Genomic DNA, 18,297 nt, shown 5'->3' on the forward strand with positions numbered 1-18,297 from the left:
TTCCAATTTCGAGCAACTCCATTTTCTCAAGGAGTCCATTTGCCTACTGTCGACATTCTTCCTTTTGCACTTGGTCATTTGCAAGTTTCTCCAGTGCCTCCTTTTTGAAAAGAAAACGTTCTTTAATTACCTTAATGGCATCAGCTCTTTCGATCATCGTGTTTCAGAGAGCTTCTTTAGCACTCCGCCTCCTGAACACACCAGAACGGGCCACTGGTGTGTTGAAGCAGCAAAGAATAGCCTACATAGATATTTTCACGAAGTCAAAGAACTGGACACGCAGCGCATACACCAACTAAATTCAACGAATGAGCATGGCATGGAACATATTCTGCAACAGCACCAATTGTCTTTTTTTTTACAAGTGCCAATCCCTGGCCTGTGGGCCTACTCCGTTATATTTCCCGCTCATGTTGGATGCGTTGTAATAACTCTGTCCAAGGCAATCGACAAGATTGATACTCTTTCCACTGGTGTACAGTACAATCGAATAACCTTTCGAACAACTAGTATCGTGAGCTCGTGGCACTCGATCAGGCAGTTGCCTTTAGCGGAAATTACCGGTTTTTAAAGTTTACAATAATTAGGATAAGACGGTGGGACTAAGTAATGTAATCCTACAACTATAATATTCTCCCATGCCATTCCAGTTTGCAAGCCAAAAATTACTTACCAACTATGTTTGACAGTTTTTTGCAAAAAAACATGTTTTGCTCACCAAGCGCGTGGCCTTGTGAAGCGCGGGACTCGTAGCAGCTGCTACTATAGTTAATCCGGCGCTGCGTGCAGTTAAATCTTGTGCCGTTCAACGCTGCAGTAGCCTAGGCCTACGGCAGGGTATGGGATGAAATGAAAGGCAGATTTTGGTATAAAAAATTTGGATCATAGGATGGAAGGCAATCTTATTTCATCCTAATTCCATCATCAACTTTCTTACATCGTATCAAGACGTACAAAATTTGTAGAATAAGATGAATAGAAGTTTTCGTTTGATTACGTTTCATAAACTAAAATAATTCAATTTTTTGTACGTATCAAACCAACGCGACTGTTGCCGGACGGTTGTTCGAGAAGTAGACAACATTTAAGAAACATAAAAGTTCCATCAGAGCGTAAAATTAATTTTAGAATTTTCTTGTTTTTGTCTACAGTTTTCTTCGGTTGAAACTTCTTTCGCCACTACAAGGGTCGAGGGGCTTTGCCTTTTACCACCCTTGGGCAGCAGCGGACTTGTCGACAGTGGAACTGCCGCGCTCTGTAAAGAGCGATTTCCGTGAGGTCTTGTGGTGAGCGTTCTGGGTCGAGGTTCGGTTGCGACAGTAGTATTCGCTTCGAATTTTTAGGGGCTTACAGGGGGATCTCTTACAGGTGACTGTTCGACTTTTACAAAAAATAGGTAACTTATTTTTACGCTGCGTGAGTGCAGTGATGGTTACCAACATTAAAATTCAAAAAGGAAGACGTTTAAAAATTTTTGAACATTTTAACAGGACAAATTATATGTTTCATTAAAAAGGAGAACAGGTCCTCCAAAAAAAAAGACTTGTGGTAAGTTGAATTTACTACAAGACCTCACTTCTATTCACGAAAGCCAGGGCAATGATGAAAGCATTAAATGGGTACTCTGATATGCTATCCAATAATAGCCTATGGACTACGGTAAAACATTGTACGAAAAGTTACCGTACAGTCCTTAAAAGAAATTGTTTAATTGCAAAGTCGCAGATTTTAGCATTCATTCCAGAGATGATACGCCCAATTGACATTTTTCAGACTTAGAAAAGGTGAGGTCAGATTAATGAATCGAGCGTTGTTGTCCACACAGGCCTATCCAACCTGAGGTCAGAGGATCTCGGGTTAAAATAGCGCGCGCTGTGGCTACATCTCCCGCTACTTTTGTCTTCACTTAAACTGACACAGGAAGCATTGTGTGACGTCAAAATGACCTTGAAACGTAAGGCATGAACCAATCAGAACATGGTTTAAGTGGCTACCGTCCAATTGTCACCTTTCTAGCACTCGGCCAAAGAGTTGATTAGTGCTTTGAATGTTGTATGGTGATTACAGAAGAAAAAAGAGTTATGACAGGGGTGTGAATCGAATCTACGTCATCCAAATGCATTTCCTATAGTAGGCTACTAACCCTCTTACGTTGGCTTTGGCGCAACGTTCACTTAATTTACATTCTGTCAGAACTGTAGGCTACCGGTAGCCTACGTGTTTTTCTCTGTTCTACCTCCAACTTTCATTTAAGATTTTAAGTACCGTAATGACGTCACAGACAACGCAGCTTCTGGTTGGTTCATGCTTTACAGACGCTTACAAAAGTTTTATGTTGACGTGGCTAACGAAAGTTCGGGCCGGCTCCTGTTGAAAACAGCCGAATTCCGGCTCCAGTTACTCCAGAAATCCGCCTCCTGCTCATCTTTGCTAGCTGCCCGCTTTGGCTTCAGCACGTCTTTTACAACGGGGAAACATGTCTCTACATCATAGCATCTTTTCACATATAAACTAGGTGGGCAATTGCCCACCTAGTCCCTTTGCTTGCCCACCTAGCCCTTTCTTTGCCCACCTAGTTTGAAACTAGGTGGGCAATTTTTAAGACTTAATTTTTGTTTAAGTTAGATCCAAATTTTATTCAAGTTAAAGAATGAACAGCTAAATAGAAAGCTTCAGCATATATTTAGAACTTATGAGCCTACCTTTGACCTTATACTTATAATATCCTTAATTTTCCATTCAAGCAGATTAATTAGCAATTTGTGTTGTGAGTAGGCCTCAGGGCCTCCGAGAGAAATCAGGACTGGTTGGGAAACAATACGAAAAATGGGCCTCGGAAAAAAAATTTCAGCAAAAATAAAAGCAACCACTTTGTATCATGCGTTGCGTCATATGCTTTAAGCTGAACTTGGCTTTCCTCAGCGTAGCCTACAATTGAATTCCTCTGAAATTAAAATTTAGCTAGGCTACCTATCGTCAAGAAAAACACTTTCAATGTGAAAATCAACAAAAATCACTCGACTACACTTGCAGCAAAATTGCTATTGTTGCTCACTATTTTGTCTAGAAAAACTTGTAGCCTAGTAGGCCTAGGGTCGTATGGTGTGCACATCTCCTGTGCGTTGCAACCAGTGTTTAAAAATATCGGATGTGCTGTTCCATATCCACCACTGATTTGGTGGTTGAGCACTCCTTTCTTGACCAAGTGATCGATGTCCTGAATGTTGGATTCGCAGTGTGAACATCCAGGGCTGCTGAGAGTAGCCTACCCCACCTACCAGTATCTAATGTTTGGGCAGTGCGAGCTTGTTTGCTGATGATCTTGTTAGCTGTGACACATTCTTGTTTGTTTGCTGCGTGGAACAGAGCCGTTGTTGGGTCGGTGATAACTGTCTCCTCCCCTTGACAAATCTACGTGACAGGCCAGTAGCCTAGAGGCTATTGGTTTCGATCATGATGCGAATCGAATTTGTTCTAGCTGGTAATTTTAGTACCGTATAGAAATTGTATAAGAAATTGTAAACACACAATACAGGTATTGAAAATAGCTCAACAAAGCATTCAATCCGTTTCGGACCTTTTGCAATGCAACGTTACGGATCACAGCATCTTTGAGTAGAGATGATGAGGTGGTGCGTTCCGGTTTACAGCTCAGTTAAATTTACTGTGTAGATTTCTTTCAAAAGTACCAACTTATCCAAAATTTCATTATTGTAGGGGATATTATAACATTTTAAAATTTGTTCCACATGCCCGCAACTACACATCAGACATACGATGATATTTCCATAAAACTTCAAACTTATCGAAAATATGTTTGAGTTTGTTGATACATTTGTTAATAAGCTACCAACAGCTAGCGAATCCTTTGCAATATAGCACACGGTAGAATAAATATCATTTGTATGATTGAGCTGGTGAAGTGGAGTTGTTGGATAGTTCTGTCCCCATTAAAAGAAAATTCTTTTCATTTCATAGTTCCTACAAGAACTCAAGCTTGTGAGCAGCCAAGTGCATCCAACTCTTTCCAGCTTTCTCTAACTATGATTATATCTTCCTATAATTTCATTCAATTCTTCTGATTATCCATTAAACAGTTCTGCCAGTTCTTTATCGCTATAAGAATTGATTAGTCGTGTGAATCTCGTTTGGGACTGCAATCCACATCGTGTAAAGAAGCATAGATTTTAAGCAGCTCAAGTAGTCAACTTGGACTATGGGACAGCTTTCTTTAGAATTTCCTATCTGGCCGAGTTACTATCGAAAATGACACAAGCTTACAGTCGATCAATTACTCTTAAATTGATATGACATCTGGACAACACTGTACACTATGAACTCCAGCTAGATTTAAGCAATGCCATCCATCAGAAAATAGGCAGAAAGGTTTACTTCTTTTGATCTTGCTTGAACATCGTTCACCTTTCCAGACGTGTTAGATCAATATGCCTGGCCAACGCAGCTTTTGGAGTCAAGATTCGGTTGGTCAAGCAAAAATAGGCTACACGCTTAACAAAATCAGTTTCTAAGTTAAAACAACAGGAACTGTTCAGTGATACAGAAATCAATAGGTTTAAAGCAGCATATTTTACGCCTTAAAGCAATTTAACATGGCCTACCTCAATACGAAAACGATTTGTTCTTGATTGTAGCATCTACAATGATTGAAAAATACTTGAAACATTTCACTCAAAAATTTATTCATTTTTAAGTTCATGCATTTTTATTTTAAGAGCAAAAATGGGCCCCCCTCAAAAGTGAAAAAATAAAAACTACTCGTTTTTCCTTGACATCGTTATCCTAGGAGGAAAGTTGCCCGATTTCCTCCCCTCTCGGAGTCCCTGGTAAGCCTACCTCAAATTTACCGAAGTTTGTTTCCAGATTTTCATCAAAATAAAATACCAGCTCTTTAGAATGATCTAATTCGCAAAGATTCAACTCATTATAATATCTTAGCAATTGTGTTTCATAGATTATCGTAGTTGTTTCTTTTTACTTTAGTACAAGAGACCTCTGCAACTAAATGTTGCTAGATTAAATTTTATTACATTATTATTTATAAAATATTGTGGGGGGGGATGAACATAGGAATCAATTATGGGTCTCAAAAGTTTAGTCTAGGTATAATATGCCTTTTTACCCACAATTTGCCTGAGAAATCTACATTTTTAAGCTTACATGTTTTACGTTCGGGAAAAAAATGCCCTTTTTCCATCATTTACGCGCGAAAAGTGCCCTTTTTAACATAACTCTTGCGCTAAAAGTGCCCTTTTTTGAAAATTTGCCCACCTAGTCCCAATTTGTGAAAAGATGCTATGCTCTACATCAACACTGGAAGGAATGAGGGTGTTGTATTAATTAGGAGGCGTTATAAATCGGCATTGGGAAAGTAGGCTACGTTGCAGGCTACACACGAAAAGTCTCCAAAAACGAGTCATTTTTTTCATTTTAAAAAGAAAAATAGCGAGTAGCAGAAGGGCAACTAAAAGAAATGTAGCGCCTCTCTGCTACTCGCTACATAAAAAAAAGCGCCGCTGTTACAGCCGCTACTCAAACAAAAATGTAGCGCCACTACCAGTGGCGTAGCTAGGGAATGTGCCGCCCGGGGCGGATTCAGATTTTGCCGCTCCTTCAAGAAAAAGCATGTGAAAATGAAATTTTTTTAATTGACTGAAAGTGGATTTTTTGCATGTTTTGAACCAGTAGCGTAGCCAGTAATTTTGAAAGGGGGGGGCTTTAAGGGCCAGTGGGCGAAGCCCGTCGGCGTCCTCGCCAAAGACGACACCCAGCGGCGGGGGGTATGGGGGGCCTCCCCCAGAAAATTTTGAAAAATTACTTTGGATTTGGTGCATTCTGACAGCATTTTCAACAAAAATGTGGGTATAAATCCCCTAGTATAAATATTCCTGTAAAATGGTGCTGTCCGGTGGCATAGCAAATAGATAAGATCATGTTTTCTTGGGAATTTTTCGGTAACTTAATAAAGCTAAGTCTCTATGTTTTCTTGTTGCTAATTCCTGGCTGAGATATTTGAATGTTTGGTATTGGCAAAGCTCGCTCTTTTAATGGAGTTTCGTTTAAAATTAGGCAAACTTTGTTTTAGAAACATAGAGACTGAAAGCATCATTCTCAATATCGTGACGTCACATGCGTGCCAAAGGGGTTTGTAACCCCCAAACCCCTCCTCCCCCTTGGCTACGCCACTGTTTTGAACGTTGCCATTCTGTTTGCTTTTATTTTCCGTGTACTTTTGCATTATCAACAAAAAAAACAACGTCCTGTCTGAAAGTGCCGCCCCCAGACGTGCCGCCCGGGCGGTCCGCCCCCCCGCCCCCCCCCCTAGCTACGCCACTGGCCACTACCGCTATTGCTACCAAAAAAGTAGCAGCGCTATAAAAGTCGCGCTCTTAATTTAGTGCGAGATTAGGACAATGTGGTTGAGGCGGTAGCCTAGTCATCCCTTGACATAGGCTAGCTTGTAAAACCCGACTACGTTTGTGTTTTTCCTAAGCAGTCTAGCAGGGCCAATGCCTGATAGTACCGGCAGAAAGTCAGTGGGAGTCGGAAGCAAGTAGCCGATATATGTTGTTTATTTATTTTTATTTTTTTTGTAACAGTTTCTTTTTTTTATTTTCCCTTTATATCTTAAATTTTTCTGAAGGTGTTGCGACCATGCCAAATTTCTCAACTCAATAACTTACTTCGGTCACAAGCACGTTTTAACGTTCGCGTTTTGTCGCTTCTACCTTTTTCTCTACCTTTGCTATGTTGACATGTATTGTTTTTGATATGATGGTCAGAAATAAAAAACAGTGTTGTACGTTGACGCCGTCAATTTGACGGCGTCATTTGACGGCGTCAACCTTTTGTTGACGCTGAGGCTAGCGCCGTCAATTTATTTTTCAGTTGACGGAAGTGATAGCGCCGTCAACTATTTTGCCGATTTTAAGCGTCAAGCGCTATGCGTCATTTTTTTTCATGGAAAATCTCGTTACACAATAAGAGTTTCACAATGTATTCTGGCCAACGCGACTCATCTGAATTACCGGCTTTTGCGTTGGTTGGAATGGCTCCCTGGAATACACGCGGAAGAAGTCCGCCAAATGGTGATCATCCATGTATTGAGAACGAGGGATCAGAGACAGAAAGCGAAAAATCCATGAATGGCATCGCGGACGTTGAAGATACTTTATTTCAAGAGCTCTATGCCCCTGAAAAGAGCGATATTGGTGCAGTGGACCTCGTTAAAATATTTATACATGCTAAACTATCACAGCACGCTTGGAACAGTGATACCTTTCCGAGTAGCCTAAACGTTTTCAACTTGTTTTTGAAATACAACACACCAATACCAACCAGCGCTGCTATGGAACGCATGTTTTCACTTGGAAAGGACAATATGCGTCCCAAACGCAGCAGATTGTCAGACAAACGTTTTGAAATGCTTGTTTTTCTGCAAGGAAATAACTAATAAGCAGGGCCCGCAAAAGTCAATAAAGTCAAATTTTTTTAATGACCTCGTTTATCCACAAATCAAAGAATAAAGTTGTTTTCAGCACCTAAGGGACTGTTTCTAAGAAGTTTATAGGTCAAAATAAAGTCAAAATTGATAATAAAGTCAAAATTTGTCAAATTATGGCTTTTAACAAACTTAATTCTGTGTTTCTAGAGAGGAATTTTGTCAAAATCCTTGTGGAAGCATTGCAAATCAGGAACTGCGGCACAATTAAACCATATTAACCCATAAAAGCAGGAAATATGTCACAATGACCACGGATCAGCAGTAACTTTTATCGCAAATTGTCCTTTGTTTATTCATTGTTACGTCGTTATATAATTTTTATAAAACACTCCCTCTTCACAAACATGGTCTTTTCGAAGATCAACAGTTTTGATTTTAGGAATAGCCTCTGACATTCTGTAATACAAAAATGCCTAAACAAGCTAAATCGTCTTCTGTCTTCAGCAAAAGTTAGATTAGTGGAGATTTTCCTATCGCTATAAAACACAACGAACTTTTTATAATCCATAAAACACCTTGACTTTTCGACAAAGTATTACGTTTGGGTCTGAAATCGACAAAATATTATGTTTTGGTAAGTGGTATCAATTCAAGAAAGAACTGTACCCTCTATAAATAAGCAATTTCGTTAGGTCAAAATAAAGTCAAAATTTGATAAATATAAAGTCAACAATTTTTTTTTAGGCTAAGTCAAATTAAAATGGCCCTACTAATAAGCTAAGCAGCTAATTACAATACAGTCTCAAAACATAATAGGCCTACCTGCTCTTTATTTATAGCTATTGTTAGCCTAAACTTGGTTGAGCTATATCCGTTTTATAAGACGCTGGCAAAAAATAGCGCTAGAAATTAGCGCTGACGCTGACGCCGTCAATTTCTTTAAGAGCTTGCGCAGTACTTTACGCCGTCAAGTTTTTAGGCAATTCACGCTGACGCTGACGCCGTCAATATATTTCAATGACGCGTACAACACTGATAAAAAACAACTGAACTGAACTGATTAGACCTATTTTCAAGCTGGTGTTGAGGACACTGTCAATTTTTCTAGTGTGTGCGCTGCTGCACCAAGCGAGAAAAGCATATTTGGAGGTGATGTAAACAAGCGAAAGAGCACTTGTATGGAGTTTGGAAGTAGCCTATTAGCACCCCAGGATGTTCCAGCTATGCATCTCAGCAAGCTTTTGCATGGTGTTTGTAAATGATAAGCTTCTACGTTACAGAGTCAGTGCCATTTCAAAAAAGTTACCAAGAAAATAGATTAAACAAACAATTATGAATTTACTAGCATAAAATAAAAATAAGCACAACAAGTTATGAATAGGAGAAATTTTATTTGACTTTTGCTCCATTCTTGTACTTCAATAAAAGAGAAACGATAACAGAAGCTGTACACTTAAAGTACGGTACGGTATCAGTGGACTAAAATCTGACTAGGTGGTATTCTTGCTACTAGTTTTGAACAATTTTTTATAAAGAAATATCTTCTCACTTATGAAGCATTTTTTGTATCAATGTGACGTTGTATTTTTAGTTTTTCAATTTCTATTGTCCTTGATATAATAAAAAAACTTTTTTAGTACAGTATATTAAATTTTGGCCACAATCGGCGCTGTCAGTAACAATTTTACTGCGCATTGCCATTGCGCAGGATACGAAATTCAAACTGACTGAGCAATGAGCAGAGAAGGAGGCGTTTTTCAAATCAAAAATGCAAAAAATAGTGAATGCTGGAACATGTAGTCATGTACTGGTTGGAATCTAGATGGTAAAGGTTCAGTTTCTTCACACTTTTTTTGAAGTATTTTTTCTCAACATGCTTAAGATAATAAACTCGACATGTTATCAGAGGTGGGTATTAGCGCACTACATTTTTGTTGGAGTAGAGGTGTTACATTTTTTCCAATGTACGGTAGTACAGTAGAGAGGCGCTAATATTTCTTTCAGTTGAACTCCCATTACCATACTTTATCAATTAAAAGTTAAAAAAAAAACTGGTTTTTGGAGATACCTTATGTCTTCTTGTCTACTTTATACTTCTTTATACACAATATATATACTTCTTCAACTCCAGACATTAGCCTAAATAAAAAAAATTAATATCTTCAGTCTTCACTTTGAAGTCTTGACAAGAAAAAGTGTGCATAAGGCAAATAATGATTTTTACCTCACATCATCATTTAACTTTTAATATTTTAAGAATTTTAAACAATAGAGCACAGCGTTTTGTTGAACCATTTATATAGACCAATAGTTTTGTTCAATTTTATTTCATTATGCCACGAAAAAGTGAAGTAATGCAGATGGATATTCAAAGAGAGTTTTGCAGTGCCATGCAAGTCTTACGGGAGATTTGGGATGAAATAGGAATCCCTGATGAGCAGGTACAGTATGTAAAACTTGTAAATGTTAATATCTTCTTTGAGAGATTTTTTACTGCTAAATTAATATCTATCGAATACTAACACAGTGATCTAGTGGTTGCTCAATTGTGACACTTACAACAAACAATGATATGCTTGTGTAAACACACAATTTCACCTGAAGGCCAGTTATTTACATTGGCAAAAGCTTAGCTGTTGCAGCAGCCTTGTAACAGAGGTTGCGTGATCTTACGACTATGGTAACCTTGCATGATACTTTTTTGGTTTCATGCTGCTTCATTAGTCCTGTGCAGGAATTAGTTCCAAAAATTAATATTAACGACATTCACATTATTTTGTATGATATTTTGTCATTATTGGTATTTTATTATGTAATTGTTTACAAGAAAATTTATGTTTTATATGAAACAAACAAATGAGTTTTCATACAGTCAGTTAAATCTTAAACAGCTAAAATATTTATTTCTATCTACTAGACTAGAATGCTACATTACCTTCAGTTAAGCGACAGCATTTATAATTTTGATTGTTTTGTTTGCTTTCAGCTTAATTGAAGATATGTTCTAGTACTCGAGTAGATCGAAGCTGCTTTTTAACTGTTCAGGATTGAACTGACTCAAATATATAAATTAAAAGTGAAAGTAAATTTGTTTGTATTATATATATATATATTATAAAACATAACCAAGTGGTTGTGTTGGATTTGAAATCTGTCAGATATTTATGTTTTCTCGATGTTTAATATGAAGTTTTCATGTTGGATTGAGTGAAATTCTTGTTTATTTCAGATTGAAAGTCGAGGAAGTACAGTTCTCATGCATGTGAGAAATCTGCTTTCTGAAATGGTGTCAGAGGAGCAAAACCTCAAGTCTAACATGCTTGCAAAGATTGAGAAATACAGTGCGGAAATTTCAGATTTAACAACAAAGCTGCAGCTACCTTCCTATCAATGTCCGCCCAACTTGACAATAATGCAACAAGAAAAAGACTTGAGGTTAGCTGAAGATCATTATTTGTTTCTGACTTTAATTACATAATATTGAATAAATTGGAGCTTTTTTATTGCTGTGGTTTAGCATAATGAAAAAAATTAACAGATTTTGTTTCCAACAAAAGTTTTTAAAAAATATTTTAATATGTCGATTGCAACCTAGTCTTGGCAAAGCAGTGTAAGTATGTAGTTTTTATTTTTTAAAACTAATTCTTTAACGATGTTAAGTTTTGCTCTCAAACAGTACCATTTTTGATTTCAGGTTGTCCGTGTCTAGTCTCAACAAGGTGAAACGCGAGAGGATGTGTTCGCTTGCGTCTCTGAAGTCCGTTGAGCAGGAACTTTGTGATCAGTTGTGCACGACTCCCTGTTACATTCCATCTGGGACCATCCCTTGTGAGGAACAATTGCAACAGTTGCGGGTATGACACCACAGCATGGTGGATTTAATCGAAGAGTGTCCAAGAATACTTGAATGGAAGTGTGTGGAAGAGATAAATATTTTTCTGCATGCCGGTTCAAACCACGCCAAAAAACTGATTTAAACTTACATTAAACCTTAAAATGCACACGTGATTTCATTCCATGCACACGTGATTTCATAAAAATGTTAGATCACATGTTGCTCTCACACGTTAATTCTTTGGCTTGTCATGTAAATGACAACTGCAACTCTAGCCTGCAACTTTGGTATTGAGTTATACTTTGCAACTGGCCATCCTACTGCTGATTCTATTCTCACGTATCTACTTGCTACCAGTAAAACTGTGGTAGTGTTATATGATTGCTACTGTACGTTAGGATCACATAGAAACACTGAAGGCTGAAAAGGTGCGTCGAAAAGAAGTGTTCACATCAAGGAAAGCCGAGATAGTCTGCATATATGATGAGCTCAATCTCCTTCCCGAGTCATCCTTTGCACAGGTGAAACAATCTAAGTTCTTATCGTTCTCAATGCTCTTCCATTTCTTGTTGGTTGTGCCTTCGTGCAGGATTTGTTCAAAAATGATTTTGATGAAATGGATGATCGTATGTTCATCATCATCATAATCCATCGTCGGTTTGTTCCCCACTAGTGGGGGTGGCCGATTGTTTCCTCGCATCTTATCAGTGATTATCATTATCTATTATTATTATATATTATTATTGGTAGTTATTATTATCGCATGTTATCTGTCATTAAAAGCCTAAACGTACATGAGCAATTAGTGCATTGACGTTTTTGCTTACTTCCAAGTTCCAACCTTGCTTCCACAACATTTTGTATCGAGGTCACAAGTTTGGTTTTTGATAGCGTCAACCTAGATTTTTTTGCAATTGTATTTCAAATGCCAGGACCTTACTAACGCCCTTGTTTATAACGTAATTTAGGATCTCGTTACCGAGGAAGCAGACTCGTATTGTCTGTCCACTGGCAAGATGGATGAGCTGGATGACTTAAGAAACGAGCTTGCTCAGCGAAAACTAGAAGCCCGTCGGATTGCCGACTCCTTGTGGTCACGCATCAATGCGTTGTGGCAACGTCTTGACGTCAGCGATGAAGAGAGAGAAGCCACTCGCAAACGATGCCCCGGCATTAAGCCAGCTCATATTGCAAACTTGAAGGAGGTTAGATGCTTTGCCTTTAACTCGGAAATGTAAATACAGCAGGGCCATGGTGAAGTGATTTGCATGCTGCACACCACAGTTTTCAGCTGTGCTCTTTTAAAATTGGTTTGTGCTCTTAAAATCTTATCAGTCTTTTTCAATCTTAAAATGTAATATTTTACACCTCATCTATATTCAATTCATTATTTAATACTATTATTCTTTGAACGCGTTGCTAACCATAATCACCACGAGAGAAATTCTTGTTTGCTTTAATCTATACCGGTAGTTATTACGGTGTTCACGTCACATCATTTTTTTGTATATCGTCGCCATCATTTACAGTAGTTTTGTTGTCTTTGCCACTGAATGTCTTTTTTGCACGGTTGTTGAACATAATATCTCATCAGACTTTTCATTGACTAAGTTCTCCCTTCAGGTGCTTGAAAAGCTTGAAGTCAAGAAGTTAGAAAATATTCAAAAGTTGACAGAAGAATGTCGATCACAAATCGTCTCCCTCTGGGACAAGTGCTTCTATAGCGCAGATCAGCGACAACAGTTCGTTCCAGCGTGCGACGAGAACTACACAGAGGAGCTACTCGAAGAACACGAAGAGGAACTCGCCAAAATGCATGTAAGGTTTTAAAAATGTGGCCTGTTATTTGTTCCGAACAGTTTTTGAAGCTCATTTTATTTGGCTTCATTTCCAAAACTCTTAAGACTTAAAAGTATTAACCACACTGTTTCACCTTGATCGCAAATAGCACGGTATTGGATGTTTTATTTTTCCTCCGGTTTGGCTCTTTGTATTTTGTTGCGTCATTATTAGGTCTAATTGTGATGTGTGATCTTAATCCGTCTTCTAGTAAATTACACTTCGGTCGAAATATTGTATGATATCGTGAAAATGGTCATACGACAGCAAACCAATCTTCACACGTATTGAAGCTTGCATGATTAGCACAATAAAACAACAAGCGTATGTTCTGAATCCGATTGAATGACTGTAATATCAAACTCCACTCACTTTTGTTGTTGAGAAATATGGCAGCTTACCTGCATGAAAGCTGTGATCCGTCTGTGCAGCCGAGCAAACAAAGAAGTGACAGTTGGTGATGTAGGTCACGTTTTGTTTCAAATCTTAAGAGTAGAAAAACATTGTTTTTGGTTGGATTCTTTTTTGATTCAAGTTTTTGTTTGGGACTCCACAGTTGCTTTGGAACTTAATTTTAAGGCTTTGTGTTTCCAGGCATACTACGAAGAGCATCTAGACTTATTTACAAACGTTCACAAGTGGCAAGCCTTGTTTCAAAGAATGTTGGAGCTGGAGGCCAAAGCTCACGACATTAACCGTTACTCAAACCGAGGAGGAAAATTACTTCAAGAAGAACGAGAAAGAAAGAAAATCCACAAACAACTTCCGAAAATCGAGGAGGAGTTATTTTCTTCTATTGAAGCGTACGTCGCTTGACACACAACTATTAAAAATAGATTGTTTACATGAATTGAATTCTCGTAAATGTACACAAAGCTTTTGCTGTTGCAGCTGCCTTTTCTGTATGTCTAAAAGAATTGTTTCTACTTCTCAGATGGGAAGAGGCAAAAGGAAAGCCATTCCTGGTGGAAGGTATCCGGTTTTCTGATTACGTGCACGCACAGTGGGAGGCTTGCGAAAGAAAGAAGGAAAACGAAAAGATGGTTCGACACGAGAAGAAAATACAAGTATGTCGATGTGGTTCGTTATGACTCTGATGATCGGTGCCGTTTTGTTTTTCGTGTGAAACATGTCAGTTTTTGCGCAACACAAGCGTTTTCTGCGTAATGTTGATCAAGAGAATTTTTGGGCAAACCCGAAAACCTATCTACAGTTTTTCGTTTTCAGTGCTTAGGGAACGGAAAAGGAAACTGCATTCGTGCCGCCGTCCAGGCAAGAGGTAGGCGGGTCTCACGCCACCGACGTTTGGTTCGTAAGGCCAAGCTCACGTCACTTGCTTATGTGAGCAACTTGCAGTGCTTTCAGGCACACTATCTTCACTAAATTGCCACACAAAAGCGTTTGACTGCTCGAGCGCTGTGTGTACTTTCACTTCAGTCCCGATTGAGTTTACAGCTTTGAATTCGGTTTACTTCTGTTGAGATCTTGATTTCGGTGGCTTGCAGTGCTTTTGCTTTGCCGTGCGGAGCTTACAAAAGAAAAACACTGTGTCACTGTCACTCGCCTACTACCTTCTTCGTTTCCGTTTCGTTGACGCTTTCATCAATGTCCAATCCAACAATCGTCATTCATCGTTTTCCCAGTGTTATCGTGACATGCTCTTTGCGTCTAAGGATCCTGTCTGTTCGCATTCTTGGCACGGTGGCCTGCGAGAAGACCACAAGCAGTCGTTATGCTGTTTGATCTTTGTAGCAATTTATTAACAACCTTTCCGGCCAGTTCATTGAAACAGCATGCGGTTGCGGTACTTCTGTTTGCACCACCAAATCACGTTGCAATCGTACATGAACAATTGAACACTATGATTTTGAAGCTGCATTGCTCAAGACGTTTCATGCTTTGGAATTTAAACTACACAGTACATGAGTACACAACACATCCTATTGTGCGTGATTGTCATGGTTTATGAGCGAACAACGTAAAAAGGGCTTATTTTTAATACAATTTGCAAACTTACATTTGATATTCAAGCAGGTTAATTGTGTCCATGTGTTTTGGTTAGAATGTAATTCTAATTAGTGATTTATAGATTTAAGAATGGCCTCTCGTTTTCATAATGCCTGTTCACAGTGTTCAGTGCAGCCAGTTTCACGTGCAATAACTGGTTAACCACTATTTCAATCGTCAAGCTCCAGATGCTTTGCGAAACAAGAAGGGCTGCGTCGATGTCATTCTGATTCACTTCTGTTTTCCTGTAGGAAATCAAATCAGAAATGGTATATGGAAGCACACCTAAGACCCCAACCAAGCGGCGATTCATCGGCACCACCACTATCTTGAAGACTCCAACTGATTCTGCTAAAAAGCTCAAACGTGGTCCCATGGATTGCACAACCAGAAGCGTTGCGCTCGGTAACTGCACGGCGGCTACCTATTGTTCTCCAGGTATGGTATTTCTTTAACGTTTTTCACACAATATTTGAGATAAACGTGAAGAAGGGGTGTTCTGATATAAACAATATCTTTTTGTAAAATTTATTAGCTTATCGATTTTATATTCTATAAGTTTTATTTTCAGGCAAGCCTCCTATCTCCACACGCCTTCGAACTCCAGGAAAACTTAACGCAAAGCCGAAAGTTCCAGCCGCAAGACGTGCTCTGGTGGAAAAAAAGCTAAACGGTCAAAATGACATCAAAGCATCGGCAGGGCCAAGCTCGATAAAAAGTGCCCCTTCCGGCCGCAAATGCGATTTAGATACAACTTTTATAAAAGGCCTAAGCACCACTGTGGTGTCCTCCAACGCTACCGAGTCCATAAAGTCAATGCCAGAAGTGCACGGCACTCATTATTGTGACTTTGCTGCCGAAATCAATGACAACGCCAAGGAGAACAAGGCTGTACGTAGCAGCGCCATCGGTGACTACGCCCGCATGTAGATTCGATTTTTGTTTGCTTCAAAATCTATGACAGTGTTTGATGTTTCTTTTGACATGAACTGACAAAAGAAATTTGCTTGAGGAGTGACGGCTTGTATCACTGCCGCATGCCCGTAACATTTAGTCTATTTTGTAGCGTAGAGTTAAATAAAAACGTAGTAATTCAGCTTAGTCGTCACGTGCTTTGATACTGCTCTTTTTATTCATTGTAGTCGCTGGGATTGTCGCCTACAACGCTCTTGTCCAGCTGTTGCTGCTGTGCTTTTGTTGAAACAGTCTGTCGGGCAGCTTTTCAACGATTCTATCACAAAAGTATTCTCAGTATGCTGGGCTTTTTACTGTTTTGTTTATGTCTTTGTCCTATTAATCTGCACAGTTTTGATGACTTTGTTATGTATGTATTTGCATCCCCAATAACTTTTAATACTGATCTCGTACCCATACTGCCTCTTTTTCCTACATAGCGGCCAACAATTTGATTGTATGATGAACGCGCCACTAATTGGGTGCGCACGTGACTGGCAGCATGTAAGAGAGACGAAGATTTACTTTGTCCTCCATTTTGAGTGTTGCTTTAGAAAGTTTTATTTGACAATTTTCCTGTATGATGAAGTTGGCTTGCCGATGTGTTGAGATTCATTTGAGAATCCACCTCTGTTCATACCTTTATTAATCACAAGATTCTTCACATAATTGATGAATTGGCTGTGAGAACTCGCCCGCAGTGAGTGTAATACACTAATAAAAGTTACGTATAATACACTTTAGCATGCCATTGATCTTACGTTTATTACTTGATTTTAACCTTTAACTGCCCGCGTCTCGACTTGTAGATATCTGTTTATGACTTTCGTTTGATGTGAAATGGGTTTGAAGTGTCCGAGTAAAATGTAAATAAAAATACCAAGTCACCATGGGTCCACTTCGTCTTGCTTTACTATGCTTTGCAGATTGGAGGAGTCGTTTAGCACCAAAAAAATTAAATTAACATTGGGTTAGGGCCTAATTAGCTGAAAATCGTGGTTTTGCCTGTTAGGTCACAATAAAAGAAAGCTTTGTATCCTGCAACATGTTCGTTAAACTTGACTGAATACGAATAAGTAGCCAGTTTAACACACCTTTTATCGCTGGAATTGATTGGTGAGCAATCCAAAACAGCATGGATAAAATGTTTTTTTGGTGCTCAAGCTCGTTTTGTCCACACTTGCAATATCGAAGAAAACTTTGCGTGCTTAAACCGCGGTCATATCACGTGACCACCGCAACGACTTCACGCTTCAAGACTTTGTCTCATCAAGAAGTAAGCCAAGTAACTGTTGTTTAATAACAAGTCATGGTGCGCTCGCATTTAAAGTTGTTTCAGTCATGGCTCCCAGAAGCTCGAGTAAAAAGTGATACTTTCTGTAAAACCATTCAGATACTTAAGTAAAGTTAGAAACAGGTGTGATCAGAGAAGACTGAGTGCCGGGGAGGGGGAATTTCTCCTTTCCCTCTGAATAAATATTTCACTTTTTGTTACAGCATCATTTGACAGAGTTTTATTATGGATTTAGGCTGAAAGTACTCTCAAAATGCGCAGTTTTAAGGTACTTTTTTCAGGTTACGCCCCCCCAGTGAATGCTCCGCCTTCGGTGATTCGTCAGTAGGCTCAACTGACACGTGCAATAATACTTATTTGCTCTTCCACCGAAATTTTGTGCTGGCTTCGCCCCTGCCGGATGCATTCAATAACTTACTTCCTAGTTGCTCGACCAGCAGCTGAGAGCAGACCTGAGGTTTTGGCGCGAAATATATTCAAACGAGTTTTAAGAACCACTGAATTTTACTACTGTGTATGCTGTATAATATATGCTCTGGCTTTGATAAATAAATTCAACTACCGTACTTCTTCACACGACTACATCCAGTGGCGGTGTCTGTGAGAAGTGGGCTGAAAACAATTCGCGGGGGGTCTCCCCCAAAAAAATTTGAAAAATCGCACTAAATTTGGTGAATTCTGAGCATGTTTTTACCCCAAATTTTGAAAAAATGCATTCAAACTTTGTTGAATAGTTGATGTATTCCTAAGCTGTATTTAAAAAAACTAACAGTACCGTTAGCCTATTGCTTTGGAGACAAACTTTACTAGTACGGTATTGAGCTTAGTCTTGACTAGCCAAGCCGTTGCATACAAGGTTCAAGTGATTTTGAGATGCCCTAGCACAGGGGTGGGCAACGTGCGCCC

The 18,297-nt window shown here is 39.0% G+C and overlaps 1 protein-coding gene across 1 annotated transcript; it reads left to right on the top strand.

Annotated features, from left to right (window-relative positions):
• Positions 1–9,722: 9,722 nt before the first annotated feature.
• LOC145775524 (protein regulator of cytokinesis 1-like) lies at positions 9,723–16,989 on the top strand. Its single transcript, XM_082586820.1, has 10 exons — positions 9,723–9,903; positions 10,692–10,897; positions 11,157–11,316; positions 11,696–11,818; positions 12,266–12,502; positions 12,921–13,115; positions 13,731–13,939; positions 14,071–14,203; positions 15,395–15,581; positions 15,715–16,989. Exons 1-10 carry the CDS (start codon positions 9,796–9,798, stop codon positions 16,071–16,073), a joined length of 1,917 nt encoding a protein of 638 aa, XP_082442946.1. The 5' UTR covers positions 9,723–9,795; the 3' UTR covers positions 16,074–16,989.
• The last annotated feature ends 1,308 nt before the right edge of the window (positions 16,990–18,297 follow it).

This window comes from Aplidium turbinatum, chromosome 8 (assembly GCF_918807975.1).
Source record: "Aplidium turbinatum chromosome 8, kaAplTurb1.1, whole genome shotgun sequence".
NCBI lineage: Eukaryota > Metazoa > Chordata > Ascidiacea > Aplousobranchia > Polyclinidae > Aplidium > Aplidium turbinatum.